Consider the following 27487-nt stretch of genomic DNA (forward strand, 5'->3'; position numbering starts at 1 on the left):
ACCTCCACGTCCCTTCCAAGGGGCAATAAAACCGTCTTGTTAAGCTACTGTGACCTCCTTGTCTCTTCCAAGGGACATTAAAACCGTCTTGTTAAACCACTCTGACCTCCACGTCTCTTCCAAGGGGCATTAAAACCGTCTTGTTAAGCTACTGTGACCTCCACGTCTCTTCCAAGGGGCATTAAAACCGTCTTGCTAAACCACTCTGACCTCCACGTCTCTTCCAAGGGGCATTAAAACCGTCTTGCTAAGCTACTGTGACCTCCACGTCTCTTCCAAGGGGCATTAAAACCATCTTGTTAAACCACTCTGACCTCCACGTCTCCTCCAAGGGGCATTAAAACTGTCTTGTTAAGCTACTGTGACCTCCACGTCTCTTCCAAGGGGCATTAAAACCGTCTTGTTAAACCACTCTGAACTCAACGTCTCTTCCAAGGGGCATTAAAACCATCTTGTTAAACCACTCTGAACTCCACGTCTCTCTTCCAAGGGGCATTAAAATCGTCTTGCTATGCTACTGTGACCTCCACGTCTCTTCCAAGGAGCATTAAAACCGTCTTGTTAAACCACTCTGACCTCCACGTCTCTTCCAAGGGGCATTAAAACCGTCTTGTTAAGCTACTGTGACCTCCACGTCTCTTCCATGGGGCATTAAAACCGTCTTGTTAAACCACACTGACCTCCACGTCTCTTCCAAGGGGCATTCAAACCATCTTGTTAAGCTACTGTCACCTTCACGTCTCTTCCAAGGGGCATTAAAACCGTCTTGTTAAACCACTCTGACCTCCACGTCTCTTCCAAGGGGCATTAAAACCGTCTTGTTAAGCTACTGTGACCTCCACGTCTCTTCCAATGGGCATTGCATTTCCTCCTAATTTTAGTCAGCTTTTGCTTTTCAATGCATAGGCGAACACTAAGGGAGACCCACTCCCCAATAATGGGTAGAAGGTTCACTGCTTAGGCCAACAATATACAGGAGACTCTGTTGCTATAAATGGAAAAAATGGTTTAGTTAAGGCCCTCTGACCTCCATGTCACTTCCAAGGGGCATTGGAGTGCCTCGAAATTTTTGGTAGGCATTGCACTCACTGTATGCCCTATAACTGTATAGCCGAACCGCTCCTTTTGGTACAGAAACATATCCTACAAGACATGTGTGGTTGACTGGCCTGATATTGATGTGAATGGTCCCTGTTCTTCCTGCTCTTTCTCCTTTGCCACCACCTCATCCATCATTCATCACCTGAAGCTTTGTTTTAATGGGAGTCATAGAACTGGGATAGTAGCAGGAAAACATCCAGCAATCCTCGGAGGAGGTAGGATATGCGCCAAAACGCTGACCACCTCAGGCCTAGCCGCTACTACATACATGCGCTTGCATTCCAAGGAAAAGAAAGCTAAGGCGATGGATGGCCTCATGATCATGAATAATTTACTTGTTGTGTAGGAGGCCGAGCACTACTGCTGTCTACCTTCTGAACTTTGTGTTGAAGCCTGATTGGCCCAGGACCCGCAATCCTCTATGTCTGGAGGACGTATTGCATCCCAGTGTCCAACTGTGTCCCGGCTTCCACAATATTAACCCAGTGTGAAGGCGTCAGTGAGATGGGCCATCCCTGGCCACATTCACTTGTCCACGTGTTTGAGGTTAGGCTGTCCTTCCCACTAAATGCACTGGGGAGGGCACAGGTAATGTTTTGGTATGCGCGCTTGTGTATAAGGATCACTTCTGATGGGCACACTTTTAGGCAGTGACCTGGGTGTCAGAGATGCTTCCAGGGGTCTTCCCCATGCTGTTCCCATGTCTTTTCAGCACTGTATTCATGTGTCACACAGCACATGGCCAGATAAGGTTGTAAAATGTTAAAATTACATTTCCCGGTGAATGCATTTGTCACAGTTGAAAGCAATACAAAAGTGCAAAAACGCATAAAAAATGCTACTTGTGAACATAACCCAAGGTGTGGAGGAGTATTTTTGGTTTTGGTTATTTATTTTACCTTATACACAAGTCTTTACCCTCGAAAGGAACTTCCTGAACATATTTCACAGGAAAGCAGTTTCAGTTTAGTTTTTGAACGTTTTATTGTGAGCCCGTAAAAGTGGCTTAATACCTCTGACCACATTGTTGACAGCAGTGACCTGGGGGTCAGAAATGCTTCCTGGGGTGATCCCCATGCTGTCCCCATGTCATTTGAGCACTGTCACTATCGTTTTGGGCACTTTTTAGGCTTTCTACAGACTGCCGGGGGTGCCGCCGCAAAAATGCTTGGGTCTCCCATAGACTAACATTGGGCTCGTTGCTCGGGTCGAGCACCCGAGTATCACGGTGAGCTCGGCCCGAGCTTTGAGCACCCGAGCATTTTAGTGCTCGCTCAACACTAGTAACCACAGATCCACTGTGGATTTAGGTTTGAGTAAATCCTTTTGTTTCTTCATCTAATCCCAGACAGACAGGATGCTGTTAATATCAGGGTTCTGTAAGGTCCATATCACCACTTCCAGGACTCCTTGTTCTTCATTATGCTAAAGATAATTCTTAATGGTATTGGCTGCATGTTTGGGGTCATTGACCTGCTGCAGAATAAATTTTGGGGTCATTGTTGTGCTGCAGAATAACTTTTGTGGTCTTGGGTCTGCTCGGCCATTATTCACATGTACGTCATTTGACGTATGGTAAGTTTTAATGCAAGAGATTAGGACCGTCCCGAATAGGGTCAACTTGATGTGTTAGGATGGCTTTTACATTTTTTTTATCAAAATGATATTAACCAAGTAGATTTTGTTATTATCATGAACTATTACTCTTTATTTACTGCAGGGTATTTGCTCTTTTTTTTTTTTTTATCTTTGGTTTTGTCTGTTTAGGAGCCAGGGTGAACATGCGCCTACACGTTGTATGCATATCAACTTATATTCCAGTTCATCTCTTTAGGTTTTTTTTGTTGCAGAATAAATTTGTAGCCAATCAGACATCTCCCTGATGGTGTTTCATGATGAATAAGTATCTGCAAGTTTTTCTGAGCATTGAGGACACTAAGAAATAAGCAACGTTGAAGACCATAGACTCAATAGTCAGTCAAGTAAATAGTGCAGCAAATAAAAAGACACCTCATGCTTACTTTTCTTTTGAAAATGGAAGATGTCCAGCAGTGCCATCAGCTCAGAATTGGCAGCAAACAGGGGGACCCAGCTACATCTATCTACTGTTCGGAGAAGCCTGTTCAGAATTAGTCTTCATGGAAGAATTGCTGACAAATACCATACCTTTGACATGGAAACAAGACCACGTGCCTTAACTATGAACAAAAAATAGGAACTGGTTGCAGAAAAAAGTCAGTAGGTGCACTGGACTGATAAGTTATGGTGACTGAGTAAAGATGACTGCTGTCTCTGACAGTAGACCATCCCTACTCATCGCCTGGGGGAGCATTGTGACTCCTCAGCATCGGTGATCTCTGAAATTGGTTGGTCAATCATAGCATTTTACTATTAAAGTTATTGGCGGCAAGTGATGATTGGTGCTGCCTGAGACCTCTGTGCTCAACTGCGCACTTATTCCGCCCTTTTTTGCGCCATTTCCCATGGTTGAAGTGCTCTCTTCAGTATTGTACATCACTAATCAGTGTCTGTGTTAACATTTTGCCAGGGGACCTCTCCTCTTATTTTGCAATTTTTGATTTTTTACACTTCTTTGTTTGAGTCCCATGGCTGCAGGGCTCTAATTGGCATTGCACCCCTGTAAATGTAACAGAATGACATTTTGGGGCATTGGATACTGGAGTGTTGATATTTTATACATCACACCAGTTTTTCGTATGGCCACAATAAGGACATGATTTGAAGCAATCCTAACATTTTTGCATTATAATGATGATGCGCAGCGTCCTCCCTGAGATGATCCCAACTTTGTCTATACAAAATTCTGCCTGAAATTGACCACTTCAGCAGAAAATTTGCTGAAGCGTACAACCCACAAAGGGACATCTGTATAGAGGAGTCTCTAATTCATTTCAAAGGAAGGTTAAAATTCCGACAATACTTGCCTGGTAACAGGGAATTAAGATGTACAAGCCATGAGAGAGTACCTTAGGGTACACCAACAAATTTATTGTCTACGAATGCCTCTTTGTCCTGGAAGTGAGTGGGAAAATTGTGTGGGAATTGCTGCACCCACTGCTGGACCAGGGTTACCATGTTTATGTCGATGACTTCTACACCAGCATCCCGCTCTTCAAGACCCTCTCTGTCAGAGATTCTGTTGCATGCGGCACAGTGCATAAAAATTAGAGTGGCCTCCCTAGGTCGCTAATTGGGCAACAGCTCAGAAAGGGCGAGAGCGGAGCCCAATGTAGTGACAACATTCTGGTGGTCAAGTATAAGGAAGCTGTGCTTGGAAAATGCTTTGAGTAGTAAAGGAAAAGCCCATAAGACTGTGTACCTGTTATCTCTTGTATATATTTCCTACCAAATTCCCGTTCAGTAAAAAGTTTATTCTCAAATGGTGGTCTCACTCATTGAACTGTCCAACACCTGGTCCTGGCCAACCAGCAACATCGGTTACATGCGGCCAGCATGGGGATAGAGCCCTCACAGCACAAGTCCACACACCCAGCAAGGACCCCCACTTTCATATAACGAGCCAGGGCGTAAGAGACAGGTACCTTGCTCACGGCTACCGTCCCACCCAGGTTACACTGGCACGCCCACCAATTAGCTGTTAACAGGCTCTGCGGGAGCTGTATGTAAGCAGTGTACAGAGTTAGATCAACACAGATTGGTGGCCGGTTTCAGGTTCTGCAGCTCAACTCTTATTTAAGTGAATAGGAACCAGAACCAGAAAGGACCACTAAATAATGTATGGAGCACTGCTTTTCCAGCTCTGCACAAAAAATCCATCCCTGGAGCCGCCAAGGTGTTGGGAAGCCTCATGACTGCCCACCAGTTGATCCTGCCCCTGTGAAAACACAGCCCTCGTATCAGGGCACCCCTCTGTTCCACTGTTTTATATATATATACAGTGCCTACAAGTAGTATTCAACCCCCTGCAGATTTAGCTGGTTGACACATGCGGAATTAACTTGGCATTGTGACATTTGTACTGTAGATCAGCCTGGAAGTGGGAAATGCACTGCAGCAAATTTTTTTTTTTTTTTTTTTAAAACGTTAAAAGTTAATTCAGAGTGTCATTTATTATTCAACCCCTCAAACCACAAGAATTCTGTTTGGTCCCCCTAAACTATTAAGAGGTAGTTCAGGCACCAAGAATAATGAGCTTCACATGTGTGGATTAAAGATCTCTTTTGCCAGCCTTTTCTGACTATTTAAGACCCTCCCCAAACTTGTGAACAGCACTCAGACATGGTCAACATGGGAAAGACAAAGGAGCATTCCAAGGCCATCAGAGACAAGATCGTGGAGGGTCACAAGGCTGGCAAGGGGTACAAAACTCTTTCCAAGGAGTTGGGCCTACCTGTCTCCACTGTTGGGAGCATCATCCGTAAGTGGAAGGCTTATGGAACTACTGTTAGCCTTCCACGGCCTGGACAGCCTTTGAAAGTGTCCTCCCGTGCCGAGGCCAGGCTTGTCCGAAGAGTCAAGGCTAACCCAAGGACAACAAGGAAGGAGCTCCGGGAAGATCTCATGGCAGTGGGGACATTGGTTTCAGTCAATACCATAAGTAACGTACTCCACCGCAATGGTCTCCGTTCCAGACGAGCCTGTATGGTACCTTTACTTTCAAAGCGTCATGTCAAGGCTCGTCTACAGTTTGCTCATGATCACTTGGAGGACTCTGAGACAGACTGGTTCAAGGTTCTATGGTCTAATGAGACCAAGATCGAGATCTTTGGTGCCAACCACACACGTGACGTTTGGAGACTGGATGGCACTGCATACGACCCCAAGAATACCATCCCTACAGTCAAGCATGGTGGTGGCAGCATCATGCTGTGGGGCTGTTTCTCAGCCAAGGGGCCTGGCCATCTGGTCCGCATCCATGGGAAGATGGATAGCACGGCCTACCTGGAGATTTTGGCCAAGAACCTCCGCTCCTCCATCAAGGATCTTAAGATGGGTCGTAATTTCATCTTCCAACAAGACAACGACCCAAAGCACACAGCCAAGAAAACCAAGGCCTGGTTCAAGAGGGAAAAAGTCAAGGTGTTGGAGTGGCCTAGTCAGTCTCCTGACCTTAACCCAATTGAAAACTTGTGGAAGGAGCTCAAGAATAAAGTCCACATGAGACACCCAAAGAACCTAGATAACTTGGAGAAGATCTGCATGGAGGAGTGGGCCAAGATAACTCCACAGACCTGTGCCGGCCTGATCAGGTCTTATAAAAGACGATTATTAGCTGTAATTGCAAACAAGGGTTATTCCACAAAATATTAAACATAGGGGTTGTATAATAATTGACCCACACTTTTATGTTTAAAATTTAATAAAATTCAACTGAGCAACATAACTTTTTGGTTTGTAAGATTTATGCTTCTGTTCATAAATCCTACTCTCGTTTGCAGTTTGAAGGCTCTAACTTATTTGCATCTTATCAAACCAGCTAAATCTGCAGGGGGTTGAATACTACTTGTAGGCACTGTATATATATATATTTATTCCTATATTATGCCCTCATGTTATGTTCACATCTGCATTGTGGCTTCCATTTATATTTCTAACATCAAAATGTGACAATCTGCGACAAAGGCTTCTAGGAGATTGTGACGCAGATGTGAACTCAGTCTTACTAAGTTATACTGGGACTTGTGGTGCCTCAGTGCGCCACTTTGTAAGTAATTATTATTTGGGAAGTGAGTGTAAGGGAGAGGGTGCTGAAACAAGAATGCCTTCATTGATCTATGGCCATTGTGCAAAACAGAACATGAAGTTCTCTGTTTCAAGGGTATCTGTCAGTAGCATCAACTCTCCTAAATGGTCTACATGGGCATGTAGGTCATAGAAAGAGGACTAAAATGACACCTTGATATCTGCGATCCGATGTATTATTCAAGAGAAATTCATGTTTTTCTTAATATGAGCTGTTAAGATCTATGGGTCAAACATAGATCTCCCTGAGAATCTGCCTCCAGAGCTTATTTTAAACAAAAGGGGTATCTGCAGTGAGATCAGGAGAACAGACTGTCAGTTATTACATGTCTCAGACTGGTAATGCCCTTTTTTTTTATTTAAAATAATCTCTGGAGGCAGATTCTCGAGGAGATCTATTCGCCGAACACAGATCTTAAAAGCTAATTTAAATATTAAGAAAACTGTGGATTTCTCTGGAATGAGATATCAGATTACAGATATAAATGTATCATCTTATTCCATGACCTACATGCCCATATAGACGGCTTAGGAGGGCTGGTCCTACTGACAGATTCCCTTTAAAACACTATGATCCTACTAACTTCTCTGAAGTGGAGACATGAAAAGAAATTTAAATTCCATTTACTGTCACTCCAAATTTGTGTAAAGACGACTACGTGTTATAGCAGTTTGTATTCTGTAAATGTGATATAACCCACATACACTCAAGCACATTTCCCATCCGTGCCATATTAGAGGTGCCTGCCTACCAGAGGTGCATGTTGTTTCCTAATTATGGCATCTTCCACTATGAAAGTCTGATAGGTATTAAGTTGTTTTGGATGTGACTCCGTTTTAGCACATAAGTGCTGTGGTCAGGACTCTCGATTAATCAAGACTTTGTAATTAACATGATACTATGAGCATCATATAGATGTTATTTATTGCGGAAATAAATATTAAGTATCTACTTCTCAAACTTCTATCATTTTTTAAGTTAAAGGGAAACGCTGGTCAAATTTTTCTATTTACCATTGTAATTATTCATCAGGGACTTTTTACAGATCTTTTTCAGAAAGTCCCAACCACACCAATGACAAATCACTGGCTTCAATGTTTATTTTACTTGATTTTATGGCACCATTAATTCCACAGTGCTATACAGATATTATCATGGCTATCCTAATCGGGGCTCACAATTTAAATTCCCTAGTAGTATTGTGGCACCCCAGGGGTCTGGTTGCCACAGTGATAGAAATATCACGTCTGAGAGCAAGTGGGAGGTTCCCTGGTCAGGAGCCCTTGAACATGCATCACCTCCTGTCCCAGACCAGATAGGGGAGGAACCTGCCCTATATAAACTGGATTTGGGGCGGGGTTAGAGCAGAGAAAGCAGAGGGAGAGTGAAGAACAAGCAGACACAGGAAAAGCAACAGCTAGGAGCTCTGTAGGAGCAGGAGCTGAGTGCCAGGGACTGGAAGCAGATATTGCTCGTCCTGGCTGAAGACACTATGACCAGACAACGGAGTCCAAGGCTGTGAGGATCTCTAAGTCCAGCAGCAGAAACCAGCCAGCAGGGGATTCCAGGTCCTCTGGCCATAGGAAGCCCGGAGGCTCAGTCACACACACAAGGGACCGGAAGCTACCAGAGGGTCCAAGTCACCAGCCATATGGGTGAGCACCACACGGTATACTCAGGGACGTGGGCTACTTCCACTCGCTTACAGCAAGGTAGCCAGGAAGAGTGCAGATAGACGGGGAGGCCTACAACTCCACCTGGCCAGGGGAACTCCCGTTTGTTCACAGACTGACCAGGCCCCTTATGCTAGCCAGTACTCCCAGGAGGGTCTGCCTTATCATCATCAGTAAAGACCCTGAACTGCACTGCAAAGACTCTGAGTCGTTCCTGCTTCACCCGTGCACCATCATTCCCATCATCCACACTCACTGCCCTGAGGCTATACTCCTCCCGTAGGGAGTTATCCCATCCTCTGCTGCGCACACCACACCAGCCTCAGCGGTCTGCGTCGCAGCGGCGGTACACCCTGACCGCAATCCACGGGTGGCGTAGTCGGACATTAAATCATAAAAACCCTATAAAAGACGGCCACTGGTCTGACCACCCTGAGCCACGGGACCGGGTCACCGCCACGGAGACTACAACCCCCAGAGACCCGGCTCCGGTAACCCACACACGTGCATACACGGCCCAGGGGGCGTGTCAGCTTGTCTTTGGAAAGTGGAAGAAAACCAGAGGAAACCCACACAAACATGGGGAGAACATACATGCTTCTTGCTGATGTTGTCCTTGGTGGGATTGGAACCCAGCGTTGCAAAGCAACAATGCTAACCACAGAGTCATCATGCTGTCCTATGTTTCATGTGTCATTACATGTAGCTGGATGACACAGTGGGTATGTCTGGTCTTGAATAAATCTATATTTCTCATTCATCTCATTGGGGGGACACAGAACTATGGGATAGTCTGCTGCCACGTGCAGGTTGACACTATTATTGCATTTAAATAAAGTTGGCTCCTCTCCAGCAGACTATACCTCACCTGGCTTCCTCAGATTTGTCGGTGGTAGGGTACACCGGATGTCGATCTATTGGCATCCAAACTAAATCACAAGATGCTGAAATTTGTGACAATGTCCTTGGACCTTCAGGCAATCTCCCTGCCTTATCTCTTTCCCCACCTCTACTGCTTCTACCCAGACTTCTGAAGATCAGGGAAGTGCAAATTCCAGACTGGCCTCGAAGAGCCTGGTATACGGATGTGATCAGTCTCCTGGTGGATATCCCATGAGCTCTTCCACACTGTCTGGATCGGCTGTCCCAGGATCCATTCTTCCATTCAAATTTACAGGAGCTCAATTGGATGCTGAGGCTGTTGAAGCTGCGATTTTGAGGACAGCAGGTCTGTCCGAAACAGTCATCCAGAATATGATTAGAGCTTGAAAGCCATCCTCATTGCGAGTCTACCATCACATTTGGAGGGCTTATTTTTGCTGGCCAATGTCTTTTTCCTTGCCAGTGCTGCTCTCTTTCTTTCATTCTGGATTGGAAGCAGGTGTAGCGCCCCGAGGGTTCGGTCACTACAGAGGTATTGCATCTCAACCAGATGTGAGATATCTCACTTCCAGGTAAGGATGGAGTGTGGATCAGGACCCCGACACCTACATGCATTACACCACATTTCCGGGGGGCAGGGCGACCGATATGCTCCAAGAAGAGCACGACTGTCCCTGTCCCTGGCTGGAGTGGAGGGAGGGAACCCCGAGGAAGGGGGGACCCTGTAGTGCATAGGAGGGAGAGGGCAGTTCCTGGGTGCACCTAGAGCGAGGTATAATAGGTGGGCACTATCTTAGTTCTGTGTGAAGTCAGTCAGTTCAGTAGTTGGGAGAGGAGGAGGCTGGGAGCAGAGGCTCTGCATGGGCTCTGCTCCGCAAGCAGGCCGGAGAGGGCGGCCGGAGCCTGGAGAAAGGAGAAGGAAGGAGAAGGAAGAAAGAGGAGCGGAGGAGGCTCCAGGAACGAGGAACGAAGGGACCCCAGGGGTGTGGATTGGCGAGTCTACTTGCGTAGATGGGTCAGGCCAAAGGGGGAGACTGGTCCCCGAAACTAGTGGAGGCGGGGAACTACCTTCAGCTAGAAACCGGAGGCTGTGACATTTCAGGTGGCGCAGCCCCTCGCTACACCCGCTAGGAAGGCACCACATAGGGTCAGGGAAACTGGCACCAAGGTTTACCAGAGAAGGCCCGAGGCAGCCGGACAGAAGCGAGGTCACTGGCGGGGTATGACAGGCCAGAGAAAGGACACACAAAGGGGGTCCTGTGAAACGCTCCAAAGTTATCTGGGAGTAGGCCGAGCCCCTCACCTGGTGAACACAGTGCGACGTGGGACGTTATGACCAGCTGTAATAACGTGGATAAAGGACTGTGAGTAAAGACCCTGAATTGCATGACAGACTCCGTGTGGTTACTGCTGCTCCTGCGCACCATCACCACCAACATCCCTATTTATTGCCCTGAGGCTATACTCCTCCCGTGGGGAGTTATACTATCCTCTGCTGCACTCCCAACACCAGCCTCGGCGGTCTGCCCTGCAGCGGCGGTTCATTCTGACCGCAATCCACGGGTAGCGTAGTCGGACATTTAATAATCACAAAACCCTATAAATAGACTGCCATTTGGGTTGACCACCCTGAGCCACGGGACTGGGTCCCCGCCACGCGAGGACTACAACCCCCAGCATCCACAACGGGTCCGGTTCCGGGTATCCCCACACACACGCGGCCCAGGGGGCGCGTCACAGGGCTGCTGCTTAACTTACTCAAGGGTCAGGTTTCCGCCCTGGCTATTCTGTTTCAGAGGGATTCGGCATTGATACCCCAAGTTAAGACTTTTATCCAGGTGGTGGCGCATGTTAAGCGACCCTATCGGACTCCCCTGAATCCCTGGGATCTGAATCTTGTTTTGGATCTCTACACCTTTTTTTTTTATGAGGTAGATTTCCTTATAGCCATCACTTCTATTAGGAGGATCTCAGAGCTTGCGGCTGTGTCTTGTCGCACTCTTTATCTTATTCTTCATCAGGATAAGGTAGTGTTGAGACCAGTTCCGTCTTTTTCTCCCGAAGGTAGTTTCGAGTTTCCACCTTAATGAGGACATCCTATTGAGAAGGCTCTGCACAGGTTGGATGTTGTTAGAGCTGTAAGGTACTATTCATTAGCCACTGCCTCATTGAGACGTTCGGATTCCTTGTTTACTATACCAGAGGGCCCCCATATGGGTCAGGCCACTTCTAAAGCAACCATTGCCCACTGGATCAAAAAGGCTATTATCTAAAAAAAATACATACTTTTTTACCTGCATTTATTTGTGGGCGGAATGAGGTGAATATTTATGAGTTTCTGACACAGATCTCAGGTGGTGCCGGGAAGGGGAAAATGACGAACAGGACATGACACTGGGTTGTGGTTAAGATTTTAGTCTGGGGCTTAAGGGGTTAAGGATGGATCTGCTAAAAGATTTTATTTTAAATGTTATGAATTCTTTTATTTCAATCTGGATTTGTTTTACAACATGTCAGAGGATAAAGTACAGATTTAACATTTTTCATGGTCATCCTTGATGATATGCCAGGAGAGTGAGGGATGAGAAGTGATTCAAGGCCTAAGCACATTTAGCTCACGAGAGAGGTTGTAAAGGCCTTAAGACAACGGATCTTCACAAAATAGATATGTGTTTGATTGGAGGGGCCTTATCGCTGAGTCCTGACCACAAGTTTCTCCTCACTGTGGTCAGGATTGAATGTAGCAGCATGGTCGCACCTGGTCACTGTCACTCCATTCTCGGAATGAGGGTGGCAGCCAAGTACAGCGCTCGGCTAACTCATCCAGCCCCATAAACATGAACTGAGCAGCAACGATGCCACTCCATTCAATTCTGACCACGTGGTTGGTGCGAGAACCAGCAGTGGAGACCCCATAGAACAGACAAATCATTTGGATGAATTGCTAAATCTCTTTGTGGGAAACCTTTTTAACTGTACTTACCTGGCACTAACTCCAGTTGGATTTACCAATCGGATAGTATCGTGGCTCAGTGGTTAGCAGCAAGCTCAGCATCTACATATGGTTTCATGTTCTCTCTGTTTTTGCATTACCTTCCTCCCCCAGTCCAACAATATATGATAAGTGTGGGTGTCTGAGAGATAAATTAGATTGAGAGCCTCAGAATATGTAGAAGTTATATAAAGTAATATAGAATAAGTTGCATTTCAAAAGTTTCCTCCTCTTTTGTGAAAAGTACACTCATTAACACGGTTACATTTTTCACCATTATTTAATTTAAAAACACACAGTTCAGACATTTTGTACTTACAAACCGGCTCCTCTAATGTTTATTTTACAAAAGGCTGTGAGACATCGGATAACGCCATGATGCAAGACGGCTGCTTTCTCTTCCAAGAAACTTATAAGTTAATAGTTCCAAGACTTAAATAGTTCACGCAATTCGGGCTCTATACATGGATAGTTTTGTGCAGAATCAGAAGAGTTGACCAGGAGTTTATACAAAGAATATACCTAGACTACAGATAGGAAGAGGTCAAACTCAACTCAATCAGTTTGCGCAACCATATAGATATAGGCTGCAGGAACCGTGGCAGAGCTTTGATGGTCTATAAAACATGAAAATACTCCTTATATTGGATATTTATTTGATTCCTCACGTTACTTGCTGACTTGGCCCCGACCCAGCATCATTTTTCTTATTGAGCATGGTGCTAAGTTCCTGGAGTAACTTGTCTTGCATATTAGAGGATATAGGGGACGCTTTCTTCCAGGGAGGAATCTTGGTTGGATCTGATGGGGCTGAAGGTTCAAAAAACAATGGCAATGTGCTCAAGTCCAGGGCGCTCTTAACCACTTGGCTTCTCATATAACCAACCTGAGTTTGGTTTGGCTCCACCTGCCTTTCAAGGGAAGCAGTTTTCATAATAGGAGCACCGGTGCCTCTGTCGGGCATGGGGAATCTGGCGACATCACCTGAGACCATTTTAAGATTATCCACACAAAAGGTTCTGTCTAGAGATTGAGTCTTGGAGTAACTGTCCAGTTCATGCGTCTCTGGGGATTGGGGTTTCATTGGGGTTAACTTTGGCTCCTGGTTTAGTACTGGCTTCTTTGTCCGGTCCAAGGGAGGAGGCAATTGGAGTCGTTCCATTGAAAAAACACAATCTGAATCGGGACGTTGGATGCTCTGGAAATTTCCAACTTCCTCGTACAAGGGCTCGTGCTCCTCATCTTGTCTTTCCTGTAGCTCCTCCAGGGAGTCTTGATGCATCTTCATTGGCTAGAAAAACACAAAATATTTTGAATTGTAATGTATAATTTAGTGTCCACCACAATGTAAGAAGCAAAATCGTATAGATACACAGGAGTACAAGCCAAATTATAAGAAAGCCCTCAGAGGAAGCTGTACGCGAAACACGCGTCAGGGGTGCTTCATTGGCGGCCACACAGGTTTACATCACTTCATTCTATTTCCCATTTGAGGTATATATGGTACCTTTTTGTCCTTCCTTTAACTTGGATCATCCACAATGCCTTATTTTGGTCATACATTCATCTCCTTCTACCCATAGGCTATGTGCCACCATATCGAAACCTTTGGGTACATTAATCCTTCATTCATCTTATAGACATGTAAGGTCCTCTCTATATACTTAATTGGTTTTTATCTTATACTGTTTGGGTAGGACTTTATTCCACCATCTTTATTTATTCTTATGAATGTGTGAACATTGGAAAGTGTCTTGGGATTGTTGTACATCCTATATATGAAGGCTCTGTTCCACTGTACTTCTATTTTTACTTTGTGATGTATGCTTCTGGGACACATGGTCCTGGTAGGGGTGGTCTTCTACATTGATTGGATTTTTACACTTTTGATGTACCGTATATCTCTTTATCTCTATGAATCTTGATGTTGTTGCTTATTTAGGAAAATGGTTTTCCTGTGTGGCTTTGCTTATGTCTGATACTCTCCTTTTTATCATATTTTTGTTTTGTGTAAATAAAGACAGTTTCGTAAAATTTGGCTTGTACTCCTGTGTATCTAAAGGAGCATCTCACTAAATTAGAATATCATCAAAAAGTTAATTTATTTAATTTCTTCAATACAAAAAGTGAAACTCATATATTATATAGAGTCATTACAAACAGTGTGATCTATTTCAAGTGTTTATTTCTGTTAATGTTGATGATTATGGCTTACAGCCAATGAAAACACAAAAGTCATTATCTCAGTAAATTAGAATAATTAACAAAAAACACCTGCAAAGGCTTCCCTGTTTAAAAAAAGTCCCTTAATTTGTTTCAGTAGGCTCCACAATCATGGGGAAGACTGCTGACTTGAAAGATGTCCAGGAGGCAGTCATTGACACACTCCACAAGGTCCCAGAGTTCCAATTTTCATTTGGAAATCAAGGTCCCAGAGTCTGGAGGAAGAGTGGAGAGGCCACAATCCAAGCTGCTGGAGGTCTAGTGTGAAGTTTCCACAATCAGTGATGGTTTGGGGAGCCATGTCATCTCCTGGTGTAGGTCCACTGTGTTTTATCAAGACCAAAGTCAGCACAGCCGTCTACCAGGAAATTTTAGAGCACTTCATGCTTCCCTCTGACGACAAGCTTTATGGAGATGGAAATGTCATTCTCCAGCAGGACTTGGCACCTGTCCACACTGCCAAAAGTACCAATACCTGGTTTAAAAACAACAGTATCACTGTGCTTGATTGGCCAGCAAACTCGCCTGACCTTAACCCCATAGAGAATCTATTATAGAGAATCTATGGGGTATTGTCAAGAGGAAGATGAGAGACACCAGAGAGACACCAAGTATTGAGGGCATTTACTGAACATACATTTCAGTAGGCCAACATTTTGGATTTTAAAAACATTTTTCAAGCTGTTGTTATAAAGTATTCTAATTTACTAAGATAATGACTTTTGTGTTTTCATTGGCTGTAAGCCATAATCATCAACATTAACAGAAATAAACACTTGAAATAGATCACTCTGTGTGTAATGACTCTATATAATATATGAGTTTCACTTTTTGTATTGAAGAACTGAAATAAATTAACTTTTTGAAGATATTCTAATTCAGTGAGATGCATCTGTATATGATTTTGCAGCTTTTTTTGAGAGCCTTTAACATTTATGGTCAGTTTGGTAACACAATGTAAGAAAGTAGTTAATACTTATTTATGTACACTGTGGAATACAAGCACAAGGAGGAGCGTGGGCACAGCCAACACATGCAAAGTGCCGTGCGTTCAGGTTAGTAACCAAATGCGATCATTTTAATACCTTAGGTCATGGGACCATTACATACGTGTAAAAAAGATTCAAAAGTAAACTTTGAGAATGCGATAATAGAAACATAAATGGTTAAATTAACAATTAAAAGTCTCCAGAAAAATGCTCTTCAAGGAACCAGTTGTAGTTGGGTGTAAAGAACACAACTTTTTATATCAATTCTTCGCTATTTTCAATCTGATAGAAAACAGATATATTATAGTGATGAGAAACAGAAATAAATTATAATAAAAAGTTTGAGATTAGAAAAAAAAAGTCCACATTTTTTACTCCAGCAATAGCGCCACTCTTGTCTAATGGCTGTGATCAGATCAATGGTAATAACTTGATTGGTGTTTTTGGAAAATAGTCCACTTTTTTTTTTTAATCTCATTCAATCTCTTATTTAATGGTGTCTGATATTCCTTGGTTCATGCCTTTCTTTGCCAGAATCAGTGGTTACAACATGCTCGGCCTTCATGCTACATCTTCAGCTTAGTAACCTGACATGCAATGTCCGAAGCATGCTAGGGGCACATGCAGGTAGGTAGATTGGCACGTATATACTTACAAAGAACATGGACAGTGTCCTTCGTGTGTGGAGGCGACGCTGAAGAACAGAAATAGGTTGTGAAAGAAAAACAGGAATTTCAAATATAATTTTAGCCATTCGACAGGAAGAACGACCAGTGCAAAGAAGGTGTAAAGTGAAACGGTCAACAGGATATTACAACACTAATGGCATGTGGGTAAGAGCCTTTGCTCCTTATTAAATCCATACCTTGCTTGTAGAAGTCTATTTTGACATCTAAGGGCCCATATTTTCGTTCTGACTGTAATCCAACAAAACATTGGATTGCACTTGGACCAATGTAATTCTAAGGGGCTGTGCACGTCTGATTTTTTCCTTAGACCGAGTCTGTCCGAGGAAAAATGGCAGCATGAACGATTTGCAGCCGTAAATCGGAACACACTTGGACATGCAAGTCAATGAGTCCGTGGAAAAAAATCACACTCGGACTGACTTACAGAATGTAGAAGATAGAGAATTTTTTTTTTACATCATCTCCACATCTGAAAAATAGGATCACACTCATCAAACTCTGATCGGAGTGTGATTAGCAAAATTGCGTGACCCTAGTCTTAGAAGAATCCAGCAGTGAAGTTGTAGGCGCGCTGCAATTCTAGCTCTCCTGCCTCTTCCCCTTTCCCCTGCCTGCCTGTGACGGACAGGTCACTCTTGTCTCAGTGACCTGTCCCAACCACCCAAGATTTTGCACAGGCGCCATCATTGCCCTGGTGTCCTCTCCCCAGAAAAGGTGGCCCATACCCAGTAAACGCTTAATGATGTTGTGAGAGCCTAATTGATCTGTCCCTCAAAGGAGACGACCCGTGGAACTATGCTGCAACTATGCTAACTATCTAGAAATTCTAAGAGTTAAGTACTTTTCTTATTCAGGCCATACTTGCTCCATTTGAGTACAAAAATGTTCAAGAAACACATAATATAAATCTGGGTTGGGAACATAAAGTGCAAAGTCCCCCCCTAAATATATATATCAAATAGAAGGTGGAGTACTCCCATATCATAAGAACAACAAAAAGCACAAAAGATGGAGTAAACAAGAACCACCCAGGAGGTTCTTTTCTCCTCCATCTTTTGTGCTTATAGTTGTTTTCTTGCTCCATTTGCGCTTACTTATATTGTCCATTATGTTCTAAATCTGTGTTGTCCACCACCTAGGACATACGCTCTTTTTTGTGGGATGAAAATGTATTGTCATTTGGGTCATTACCACATATAGTGTTAGTGTTATTGAATGGGGTTAAAGAGGGATAGTCTTCATTGAGCGCGGGCGCCACATTGTAGTTATAGGGTGCCAACCTCCGTGGACAGCAAGGAAATAATTTAGGGCGAACTAGTCCCCAATTCCCTATTCCGTTGTACGACTCAGTTTATATATATAAGTGTCTGTCTGTCTGTATTCAGGTGCTAGCGTACCTGTTTTTTAGCTTTACAATTAATAAAGATACATTTTTAGTTGTTTTTTTTTTGCCGGTTGTACCTCTTAGGAGACAACCCTGGGGCAATGACGTCGCTTGTGCAAAATCTTGGATGGGGAAGACATGTCACTGAGACAAGAGTGACCTGGCCATGATGACAGGTTCGCTGTATGTAAAGCTTGAACTGACCTATGTGAGAGCAGCACAGGTATAGTCTCCTTTACTGTCACGTAACATGATCTTTTAAAAAGTATGAGCTACAAACATTCCAAAAAATGGAGGGATTTTACAGTCAATGGTTTACTGCTCGTTGGCTATGATGTTACAGTTTAACCACTGCTCGGAAGATCTCCAGATTGCTGGATCTGTCCAGCTTCGGTGCCTCTCCTACGAAGCACTGACAAATCCTGAACCCTGCAGATACTTATATTTTCCTGTGGAAAAAACTGTCTTTTGCTTAAATATCCTAAGTCAAGTACAAGGCTCGTTAAAGCATTGGACGCAAACTTTTAGATCACAACTTTCAAAGGGTATAACAAGAGAACCTGTTTTTCTCTTCTTGGAGGAGAGCTACTTTTCATACGGAGCATTGCCTAGCCTATAAATCACTTTAGTGGTCACCACAAGAAGTAATACAAACTAGACAAGAGTCTATGTATCACATGAGTGGCCATATGGTATATTTAAATAGGAGACACAGTCGGTCGCGGTGCTCCATCTCTCTTGCGCTGTTCCTCTCCTGTGCTCCGGCACTCCAATAGCAAGAAGGGACTCGGCGATTTCGGAGATCTGAATGTGCACGCATGAGACAAATCTTATGTCGTGAGAACACATTGAGAAAGGCTGCAGCTATGACATATCCTGTGGGTGCTTACTTTTTCCGCTCTATAACACGGTCGTGTTTTGATTGACCAGCATCATAGAGGAAAAAAGTAAACACCCACAGAGAAATTCTGTGGTATACGCCCAGTTAAATGTACGAAAATTTTGCATCTTTATTAACAGCGGGTAGAGGGGTATAAATTTGGAACAGAGGGGCACAAATATCCTTTACCCTCTAACTCCTGGACTGGGATCTGGACTTACACAAGGGTTCCTGGCCAGTGGAGCAAGTTGGCGGCAAGAAGGGTTGTCACATGTGGTCAAGTAGGTGACAGGATCAGAGAGCAAGTGGTTAGTAAAAATACAACCCAATGTCATAATACAGATGAATCCAAACAGCATCACAGGAGCAAATAGAAGGGATGTGGACCAGATAAGCCAAACTTTTTAACTGGCAGTAAGGAAATGGTATACAAGAACTTAAAAATCAGCAGCCCCGCAGAGGGTAATAAGTAGGGAGCAAACACAAACCAGAAACAAAAATAAGCCTTTAGTCCCAGAAGATATAAAGTACTGCCACGTTATTGCCCTGTACACAACTTTGTCAGAAGGTTTTTACCTTTTTCCCATCTACATAAACTTTGCAGCCTATGTGCTTTTACATAACTGATCTCGTAGGTCGTTTCCAGCAGAGATCAAGAATCCTGCACTCCACTCTGGTCTGCCTGCATAGCAGAGCAATGCAGAGCTGACACAAGTAGGGTTGAGCTGTTGCCTGTAGACTGGTGATGTGAAACTGCAAATGCCGCTTTTTGATGCATATAGCAGTAGATAATTCTCTGCCATATGCATCAACAGAGTGGCATTTGCAGTTTCACATCTCTGATCTATAAGCAGCAAGCACTAAACACAGCTCAGCCCTCCTGTGTCAGTTTGGCAGTGCTTCAATGTGAAAGCAAAGCAGAATGGAGTGCGGACTGTTGAAACCAGCTAACAGATGACTGATGTAAAAGCATAGAGGCAGCTTTGTTGATGTAGATGGAAAAAGGTAACGTTGGACAGGAAAGACTGGTGTACACAACCATGCAGTGCACAGTACAAGATGTTGAATATACTGCACCAACTACACATGCTCAACCAGTAGAATTGAAACAACATTAGGATGGGTGATATGTGTACAATGGGACAGATTTAACAATGAGTTATGCAGTTATTTATTTGTGCCTATATGCCATTATTTTATTTTATGACAACATTGTGATTTTGCAATTTCCTTTTGATGTACAGTGATCAATATGCTGCCTTGTCCATACACTTTACCAGCATTTTTTTTCCATTTTGCATATCATTGACATGTCTATCGATCCTGTAATTTCCATAATTGCAAAACTCTTTTAGTTCTTAGTGTTGCAACGTCATTGTTGAGAAGAGTAAAAACATATTCAGCGTGGTATACAGTTGCAAATGGAGCTTAGTGGCTTACAATTAAATATCTACATTCCCCGACCAACCACCATTTTTGGGATCAAAAGGGGGTCCCAGCAGTCAGGCCAACAATGATTATACAACTTATCAACTAACCACTGAATAGGTGATAGGTGATAAAGATATTTTTGTGGAAAACGTCTTTAAAGGACACGGTCACATACAGGAGCATTTTTCTTTACTTTGATTTTTGTGTTTTTGGCTGGAAATCATTGTTGCATTTGGGTTTTGTTAACAATTTTGCGCTGTTTGCCTTCTAAAGCTTCTGTGCATCATGAGTATTGCTAAACGCAGAATGTTTTACCTTTTTACCCATAATTTTTCTGAGCTCCTCTCTGATTTATGACCACAGGCTACAGCAAAGAAGAGCTGAACTTTGTGGTCATAAATCAATGTAATATGGAGAAGAGGCTGAGAAGAGACCCTGCAGTCCTGCAGCTACTGTATGTACATGTTCACGTACTGGCGGACCCAGTCAGGAGAGGACCCCTATGCAAGAACGGTATAAGGGCCCTTTGCAGCCCAGTAGCTCATCATAATACACAATTTCACCTGCTTTGGAGGTAGAAATGGGCCCCCTTCTCTCTTGGGCTTCTATGTACCCGCACAAGTTGCACCAATGATATGTCCGCCCCTGTGTTCACGCCTCAAATGCTGATGAGGCTAAAAAGAATAAAGCTTCGTCTCCCCTTTCTACTATGAATACAATAAAACTCACCAGTTGTTGATTTGCAGAGACCATGGTGGTGTTGGTGTCATCTCCTCGGATTGGTACTAACGGCATGGTGCCAAATTTTTGCTTTGTTACATCTGAGGAAGAGTGTCGTCTTAAAATCACAGGGCGGAGATCATCATGCTGAAAAATCAAAGTAGGACATTTATTTTTCTTCATAAAAGTAGTGTAGAAATTGTTTAGATTCTCCAACAGCTAAAGGGGTAGTCCCATCTTGGGCATTTCTGGCATATCCACATTTTAAGAGAGTGCAGATTGCCTGACAGATGGTCCACTAAACCAAGAGAGTTATGAAAGGACTAGATGGTGGCCCGATTCGAACGCATCGGGTATTCTAGAATAGGTATGCGGCCGACGGGGCGCAATTAGCAGAGCGGTGTTTAAATTTGGCGCCTAAATCGCTGATTGGTCGCGTTAGGCAACCGCGACCAATCAGCAAAGCGGTGTTTAAATTTGGCGGCAATATCGGTGATTGGTCGCGGGCGGCGGCCGCGACCAATCTGCGAACCGTGTTAGTGAGGACTGGAGAGCGTGTTTAAATTTGGCACCAAAATCGCTGATTAGTCGCGACCAATCAGCAGAGCGGTGTTTAAATTTGGCGCCTAAATCGCTGATTGGTCGCGTTAGGCAACCGCGACCAATCAGCAAAGCGGTGTTTAAATTTGGCGGCAATATCGGTGATTGGTCGCGGGCGGCGGCCGCGACCAATCTGCGAACCGTGTTAGTGAGGACTGGAGAGCGTGTTTAAATTTGGCACCAAAATCGCTGATTAGTCGCGACCAATCAGCAGAGCGGTGTTTAAATTTGGCGCCAATACTGCTGATCAGCAGAGCGATACAGAGCGGGGTTTAAATTTGGCACCAAAATCGCTGATTGGTCGCCGGCCGCGACCAATCAGCAGAGCGGTGTTTAAATTTGGCGCCAAAATCGCTGATTGGTCGAGGCCGCCGGCCACGCGGCCGATATTTAAATTTGGCTCCCAAAATCGGTGATTGGTCGCGGGCAGCGCCAGCGACCAATCAGCGATTTTTAACACAAATGTCTGGATCTTTGTAACACCATGCTGATACTGTGGGGACATCAGCGGCTAGGGTGTGAAGGGAGGACCGGGGAGCGGCGCTGCGGGTCCGGATACTTCTGCTGCGAGCGCCCGCTCATGTCCCGGGTTCTCGCAGCGTAAGTATCCGCACAGGCAGCGCCGCTGACATCCATGCGGCTAGGGTGTGAAGGGAGGACCGGGGAGCGGCGCTGACATCCAATTGGTCGCGGCCGCTATTTAAATGTACCGCACAAATCGGTGATTGGTCGCGGTCTTGGCCCGCGACCAATCACTGATCTTGCCACAAAAGTTAACCACTACTGTGCTGATTGGTCGCCGCCGATATTTAAATTTGGCGCCCAAATCGGTGATTGCTCGCGGCGCTCATCTCCCGGCTGCAACGCCGCTGAGCTCCGTCCCGCAGATGAGCCGCTAACGGCCGCCATCTTTTTTCTGAAATCCCGTGGCGCTGATTGGCCGCTGCCGGACCAATGAGCGACGCGGGATTTCCTGGACAGACAGACAGACAGACAGATAGACAGACAGATAGACAGACGGGATAAGACAATTATATAGTAGACTTGGGCAAGCTGTGGATAAAGACATGTGGCCTAAAGCCTTCAAGACATCAGTGTCCCAAAGCATTGCGCCACCTGTGCAGGCCCACCGTTCATTGCAGATGCAGAAGAGGTCTCAATGGCGCTAGACATTAGGGGAGAAGATAAGGTGAGTATAAACTATGTTTTTTTGTGGGGGCTGCAGCACTCAGGTGGAAATATTACTGAAGGGACACTCTTGAGGTGTTATTACTGACGGAGCACTGATGGATCAATATTACTTGATGGGGCATTTCAAAGGCATTGACTGTGGCACTTGACAGGCATTATTACTGACAGGGGCTCTCTGTGGATATTAATATTGATAGTGGTACTGTATCAGCATTACTACTGATGAGGGCACTCTGGGGGCGTTATTACCATTGGGGCACTCTGGGAGCATTATTACTGACAGGGGCTCTCTGGGGACATTAATATTGATGGCGGCACTCTAGGGGAATTATTGCTGTTGGGGCACTGTGGGTGCATTATTACCACTGGGGCACTCTTGGGGCATTATTACCATTGGGACACTCTGGGGGCATTATTACCACTGGAGCACTCTGGGGGCATTATTACCATTGGAGCACTGTGAGGGCATTATTACCATTAGGGCACTCTGAGGGAATTATTACTGATGGGGGCATTATTACCATTGGGGCACTCTGGAGGCATTATTACCATTGGGGCACTCTGGGAGCATTATTACCACTGGGGCACTCTGGGAGCATTATTACCATTGGGGCACTCTGGGAGCATTATTACCACTGGGGCACTCTGGGAGCATTATTACCACTGGGGCACTCTGGAGGCATTATTACCATTGGGGCACTCTGGAGGCATTATTACCACTGGGGCACTCTGGAAGCATTATTACCATTGGGGCACTCTGGGAGCATTATTACCACTGGGGCACAGGGAGCATTATTATCATTGGGGCACTCTGGGAGCATTATTACTGACAGGGGCTCTCTGGGGACATTAATATTGATGGCGGCACTCTGGAGGAATTATTACTGTTGGGGCACTCTGGGGGAATTATTACCGTTTGGACACTCTGGGGGCATTATTACTGATGGGGGCATTCTGGGGACATTATTACCATTGGGGCACTTTGGGGACATTATTACCGTTTGGGCACTCTGGGGCCATTATTGCTTGGAGGGGACATTCTTCTGGTATTATTACTGATGGGGCACTCTTATTACTGAAGCAGGTACCAAGGGATCTAATAGTACTGGAGAAGGAACTTAGGTGACATTACTTGAAAGGGGACACTGTGGAGGCATTTTTATTAAAAAAGTGTCTGTCAGCCCCAAAATGCATTTTAAATGGACTAAACAATATCTTAAGGGACTTAGCACCTATAACAGCTACTGTATTCCAGCACTGTAGCTGTTAATGGTACATCGCCGGAGAAAATAACTTAATTGTTTGGATGTGGTTATTATCTCGTCCTGGTATAGCAGCAACAGTATTAACATATATGTTTATAATTGTATATTTGTTTAATTATATTTTAAAGGGGTTGCCTGGGAGTTTAACATTGGTTGCCTTTCCTTAGGGTAAGTCATCAATGTCAGATCGGTAGGCGGTATGACACCCGGCACCCTCGCTGATCAGCTGTTCTCGGTGTGGGCAGTGGACTAGTCGATGGAATAGTGGCCACAGCCGGGCTCTGCACATCCACCCGCAATTGATTTGAATAGGTGGCAGATGTGCAGTACCCGGCCGCAACCACTACACAGTCGACGGAGCTGTTCTGTGAAGTGAGCAGTTCTGGCCGGCACTGAAAACAGCTGATTGGCGGGGGTGACGGGTGTTGCACCCCACTGATCAGACATTGATAACCTATCCTAAGGATAGGCCATCAATGTTAAAGTCCCATACAACCCCATTAAGTGGCAGGGGTGTATGGGAAGTCATATCACTTGAGGCTTGGACTCCTGATCTTACAAGGTCCTAGCAGAAATGTAAGAAACCTGTAGTAGCCAATGTGGTCAGCCTTATTTCTGCTGAGCCTTCGAGATCTTTACCTGCGCTTTGAGAATACTTGTGATCCAGTCCCACATCTCAGCTTGTGTGGTACAACATAAGCACCTGCAAAATGCAAACAGACACACAGTGGCTCACTCATCACAGACAGGCCTATGGCATATTGAAGATGGATTTTACAAGACATAATTTTTCTTTCAAAATTAAGGAAAAGTATCATTGTCATTCTACTACGAGATTATGCTTTCTGCCGCATGGACAAATCTCAACATGGATCTGGATGCATAATGGTAGAGGATTTGAGGAGGATTCTGCGCTGAAGTCCTCCTCTGATGCCCTGTTAGGATGACATGCCCAAAAATTAGCCCCAAAAGGGAAATAATAGACTTTATCCAGAAATAAAGCTTAAAAAGTACTGATAGCTGACGGGCAGAACATTTTGCACCTGCTTTTATTTCCTCACATGCCGAGTCCGGTCCAATTTTTTTCAGGGACCTATTGACTTGCATTGCTGACTTTGTTCCAGTCCTCGGATCAAAAGCGGGTATGTCTCTGCGATTTTCCACAGACCTCTCGGTCCATGGAAAATCACGAATATGTGAATGGCCCCATAGACTATGACAGGTATGGAGTGCTATCCGTGAAAAACACCGATAGCATCCGCACGTGAAATTCGGACTTCTGAATGAGCCTTAACATCATACTGTAGGCAATGTGCGGAAGGGATAGAACTGGGCAGCATGTGTAGTAAGGCTGTTTAAAAAAAATATTCCAGGTTTAAGTGATCCCCCACTGTGATCTTACTCATTGTAACGTGATCTTACTCATTGATGCACTTCATGGCCGATCCAGGCCGTAAATGACTGACGATCGTTTATACACGAGACGATGACACGAACATCAATAAGGCTACGTACCCTACTGATAGGGAATTTAGATTGTGAGCCCCAATGGGGACAGTGATGATAATGTGGAATTATCAACGCTATATAAGTGAGTAAAATAAATAAAAAAATATTAAGATTTGAGAGTCCTCAGGTTGATACCTTTTAATGGTTCTTCTCAGAGTCTCAGAATATAAACTCATGGTGACCTTTGACACCTTCAGACAAGGAATGAATGTGTCGCATGGATTTATGTCATTCTACATCAACTAAGGAATGTGGTCCTCAGAGCTTTGGGGTCATCATACCAGTCCTTATCTATGACCCAATCCAATATTTATAGCCAGAACTGACTATCTTTCTCCCACAGTAATTTCTCTGCTTTTCATCACCTGTCTCATCTATTGCATTATTTCTGTGTCCTAATGTGTATAAATATGTGACTCTTCAGATTTTGGGTTATATTAGCAACCTGTTACCATCTTTTCAGTTAGCCATTAAAAGGTATCAACCACTGAGGACTCTCAAATCTTAATATTTTTCTATCTACAGGCTAACACGGTACAAACATATATATATATATATATATATATATTTTTTTTTTTCCCTAATAAATAAATAATACTTACAACTGCTGTTTATCCATGTAGATTGTAAAGCCCCATCTGGTGGACAAATGATGGAATTGTAGTTAGTACACAGGCTGATTTCACATCTCGGAGCTGCTTAAAAGTTTTTTGCTTGTATTTTTCAAAATCCCAGCAAAAAAAAAAACAGTATCTTGCCTTAAGTTTGGAAAATCATTGCAAAAAAACCATTTTTTGTTTCCGAGCGCAGTCCGACAATGGAGAAGATGGAGAAATTAAGTTCTCCATCTTCCCCTCACCTGTGCAGCGATTCTCACACTAAGATGACACTCGGCCCACGCTCTGACAGAGCTTGTGCCGAATGTTATTAGCATAATCGTCCCGATTCTCTCGCATGAGATCATTGATGGTTGTGTAACCCCGGCATAATACAGCGGCTATAGGAGGCAAATGGTGCAAAATTTATAATGAAACACAATTGCAAAAATAATTTTTAGCCCAAATTACATGCATTTAAGTAAGAAAAAACAATTGTCCACAAAGGTGGACAACCCCTGTAAAATCAAAATAAAGAACTGTTTGATTTCGCACAAAATTCATAAACCGTGTGAGCCATTTTGAAGAATTTGGAGCAAAAAAATGTCAATGAATGGTGCAAGGCAAAAAAAGAAAAATGACTTTAAAAAAACAACAACGCAAATGGTGCCAATTGGGCACACTAAATAAGTATACAGAGCTAAAAAGGATTGAAAAGGAACCTGATATCAGAATATCGCCTATTAACCTAACCCAATACGCTTGCAGGCAATTATATGAGAATTACAAAGGTGTTTGAAGCTAGACTATGTGTTTTGCGATTTTGCTATAGATATAAATTAAAAACTTGCCTCCGTGTGTAAAACCGTTAGACTATGTTCACACGTTGCGTTTTTGCTGCATTTTTTTATGCAAATTAAAAGCTGTGGTCTGCTGAGATTTCAGAAATCTCATGCACACATTTTTTTTTCCGGACTGAATTGGAAAGCTGTTGCCATCAGTTCTTGCAGTGTTGTTGGTGAAAAACCACAGGTACAGGAGTATGTGAAATCCATTTATTTTTGTGATTTTCCCAAGTTTAAACCATAATGTCTTGGTGTCATCACAAGAGCATGGCAGTTAGTATTAGTACAGTTTTATTACATTTGTGATATGTGTTAAAGTACACAATGCCTGACCAATTCAACACCCTACCTATGTGTGAAAGTGAACAATGTCCTACTAACTCAATGCCCTACCAATATATTAGGTGAACAATGCCCTACCAACTCAAAGCCCTATCAATATAATAGGTAAACAATGCCCTACCAACTCAATACCCTACCAATATTTAGGTAAACAATACCCTACCAACTCAATGCCCTACCAATATATTAAGCAAACAATGCCCTACCAACTCAATGGCCTATCAATGTGTTAGGTAAACAATGCCCTACCAACTCAATGCCCTATCAATGTGTTAGGTAAACAATGCCCAATCAATTCAACTTCCACCACTGTTTTTACATTTGCGTATTTTTTTCATGAACTCATGTAATCTTAATTCAATTAATTCATGGCTACGCTTCATACATGAATCCAGCTTTTTTGCTCAGAATATTTTTTCAGCCATAAATAATTTGATCAAATTTCCCTTT

General features: G+C 43.9%; 1 protein-coding gene across 3 annotated transcripts in view; it reads right to left on the reverse strand.

Moving 5' to 3' along the window:
• Positions 1–12634: 12634 nt before the first annotated feature.
• Positions 12635–27487, reverse strand: part of ARAP3 (ArfGAP with RhoGAP domain, ankyrin repeat and PH domain 3) — a 210975-nt gene continuing 196122 nt past the window's right edge. For 2 of the 3 annotated variants that reach the window (XM_073649735.1, XM_073649736.1), the window contains exons 30-34: positions 25857–25892; positions 24385–24448; positions 20699–20836; positions 16241–16279; positions 12635–13664 (exon numbers count right to left, since the gene is read on the reverse strand). In XM_073649735.1, coding sequence (XP_073505836.1) covers positions 13038–13664; positions 16241–16279; positions 20699–20836; positions 24385–24448; positions 25857–25892 — 904 coding nt within the window. In that variant the 3' untranslated portion in view covers positions 12635–13037. The remainder of the gene's footprint in view (positions 13665–16240; positions 16280–20698; positions 20837–24384; positions 24449–25856; positions 25893–27487) is intronic. The other variant, XM_073649737.1, reaches the window with a different exon arrangement.

The sequence above is a fragment of the Phyllobates terribilis genome, unplaced genomic scaffold (assembly GCF_046119375.1).
Source record: "Phyllobates terribilis strain yellow unplaced genomic scaffold, ASM4611937v1 Scaffold_10__3_contigs__length_209671492, whole genome shotgun sequence".
Taxonomy (NCBI): domain Eukaryota; kingdom Metazoa; phylum Chordata; class Amphibia; order Anura; family Dendrobatidae; genus Phyllobates; species Phyllobates terribilis.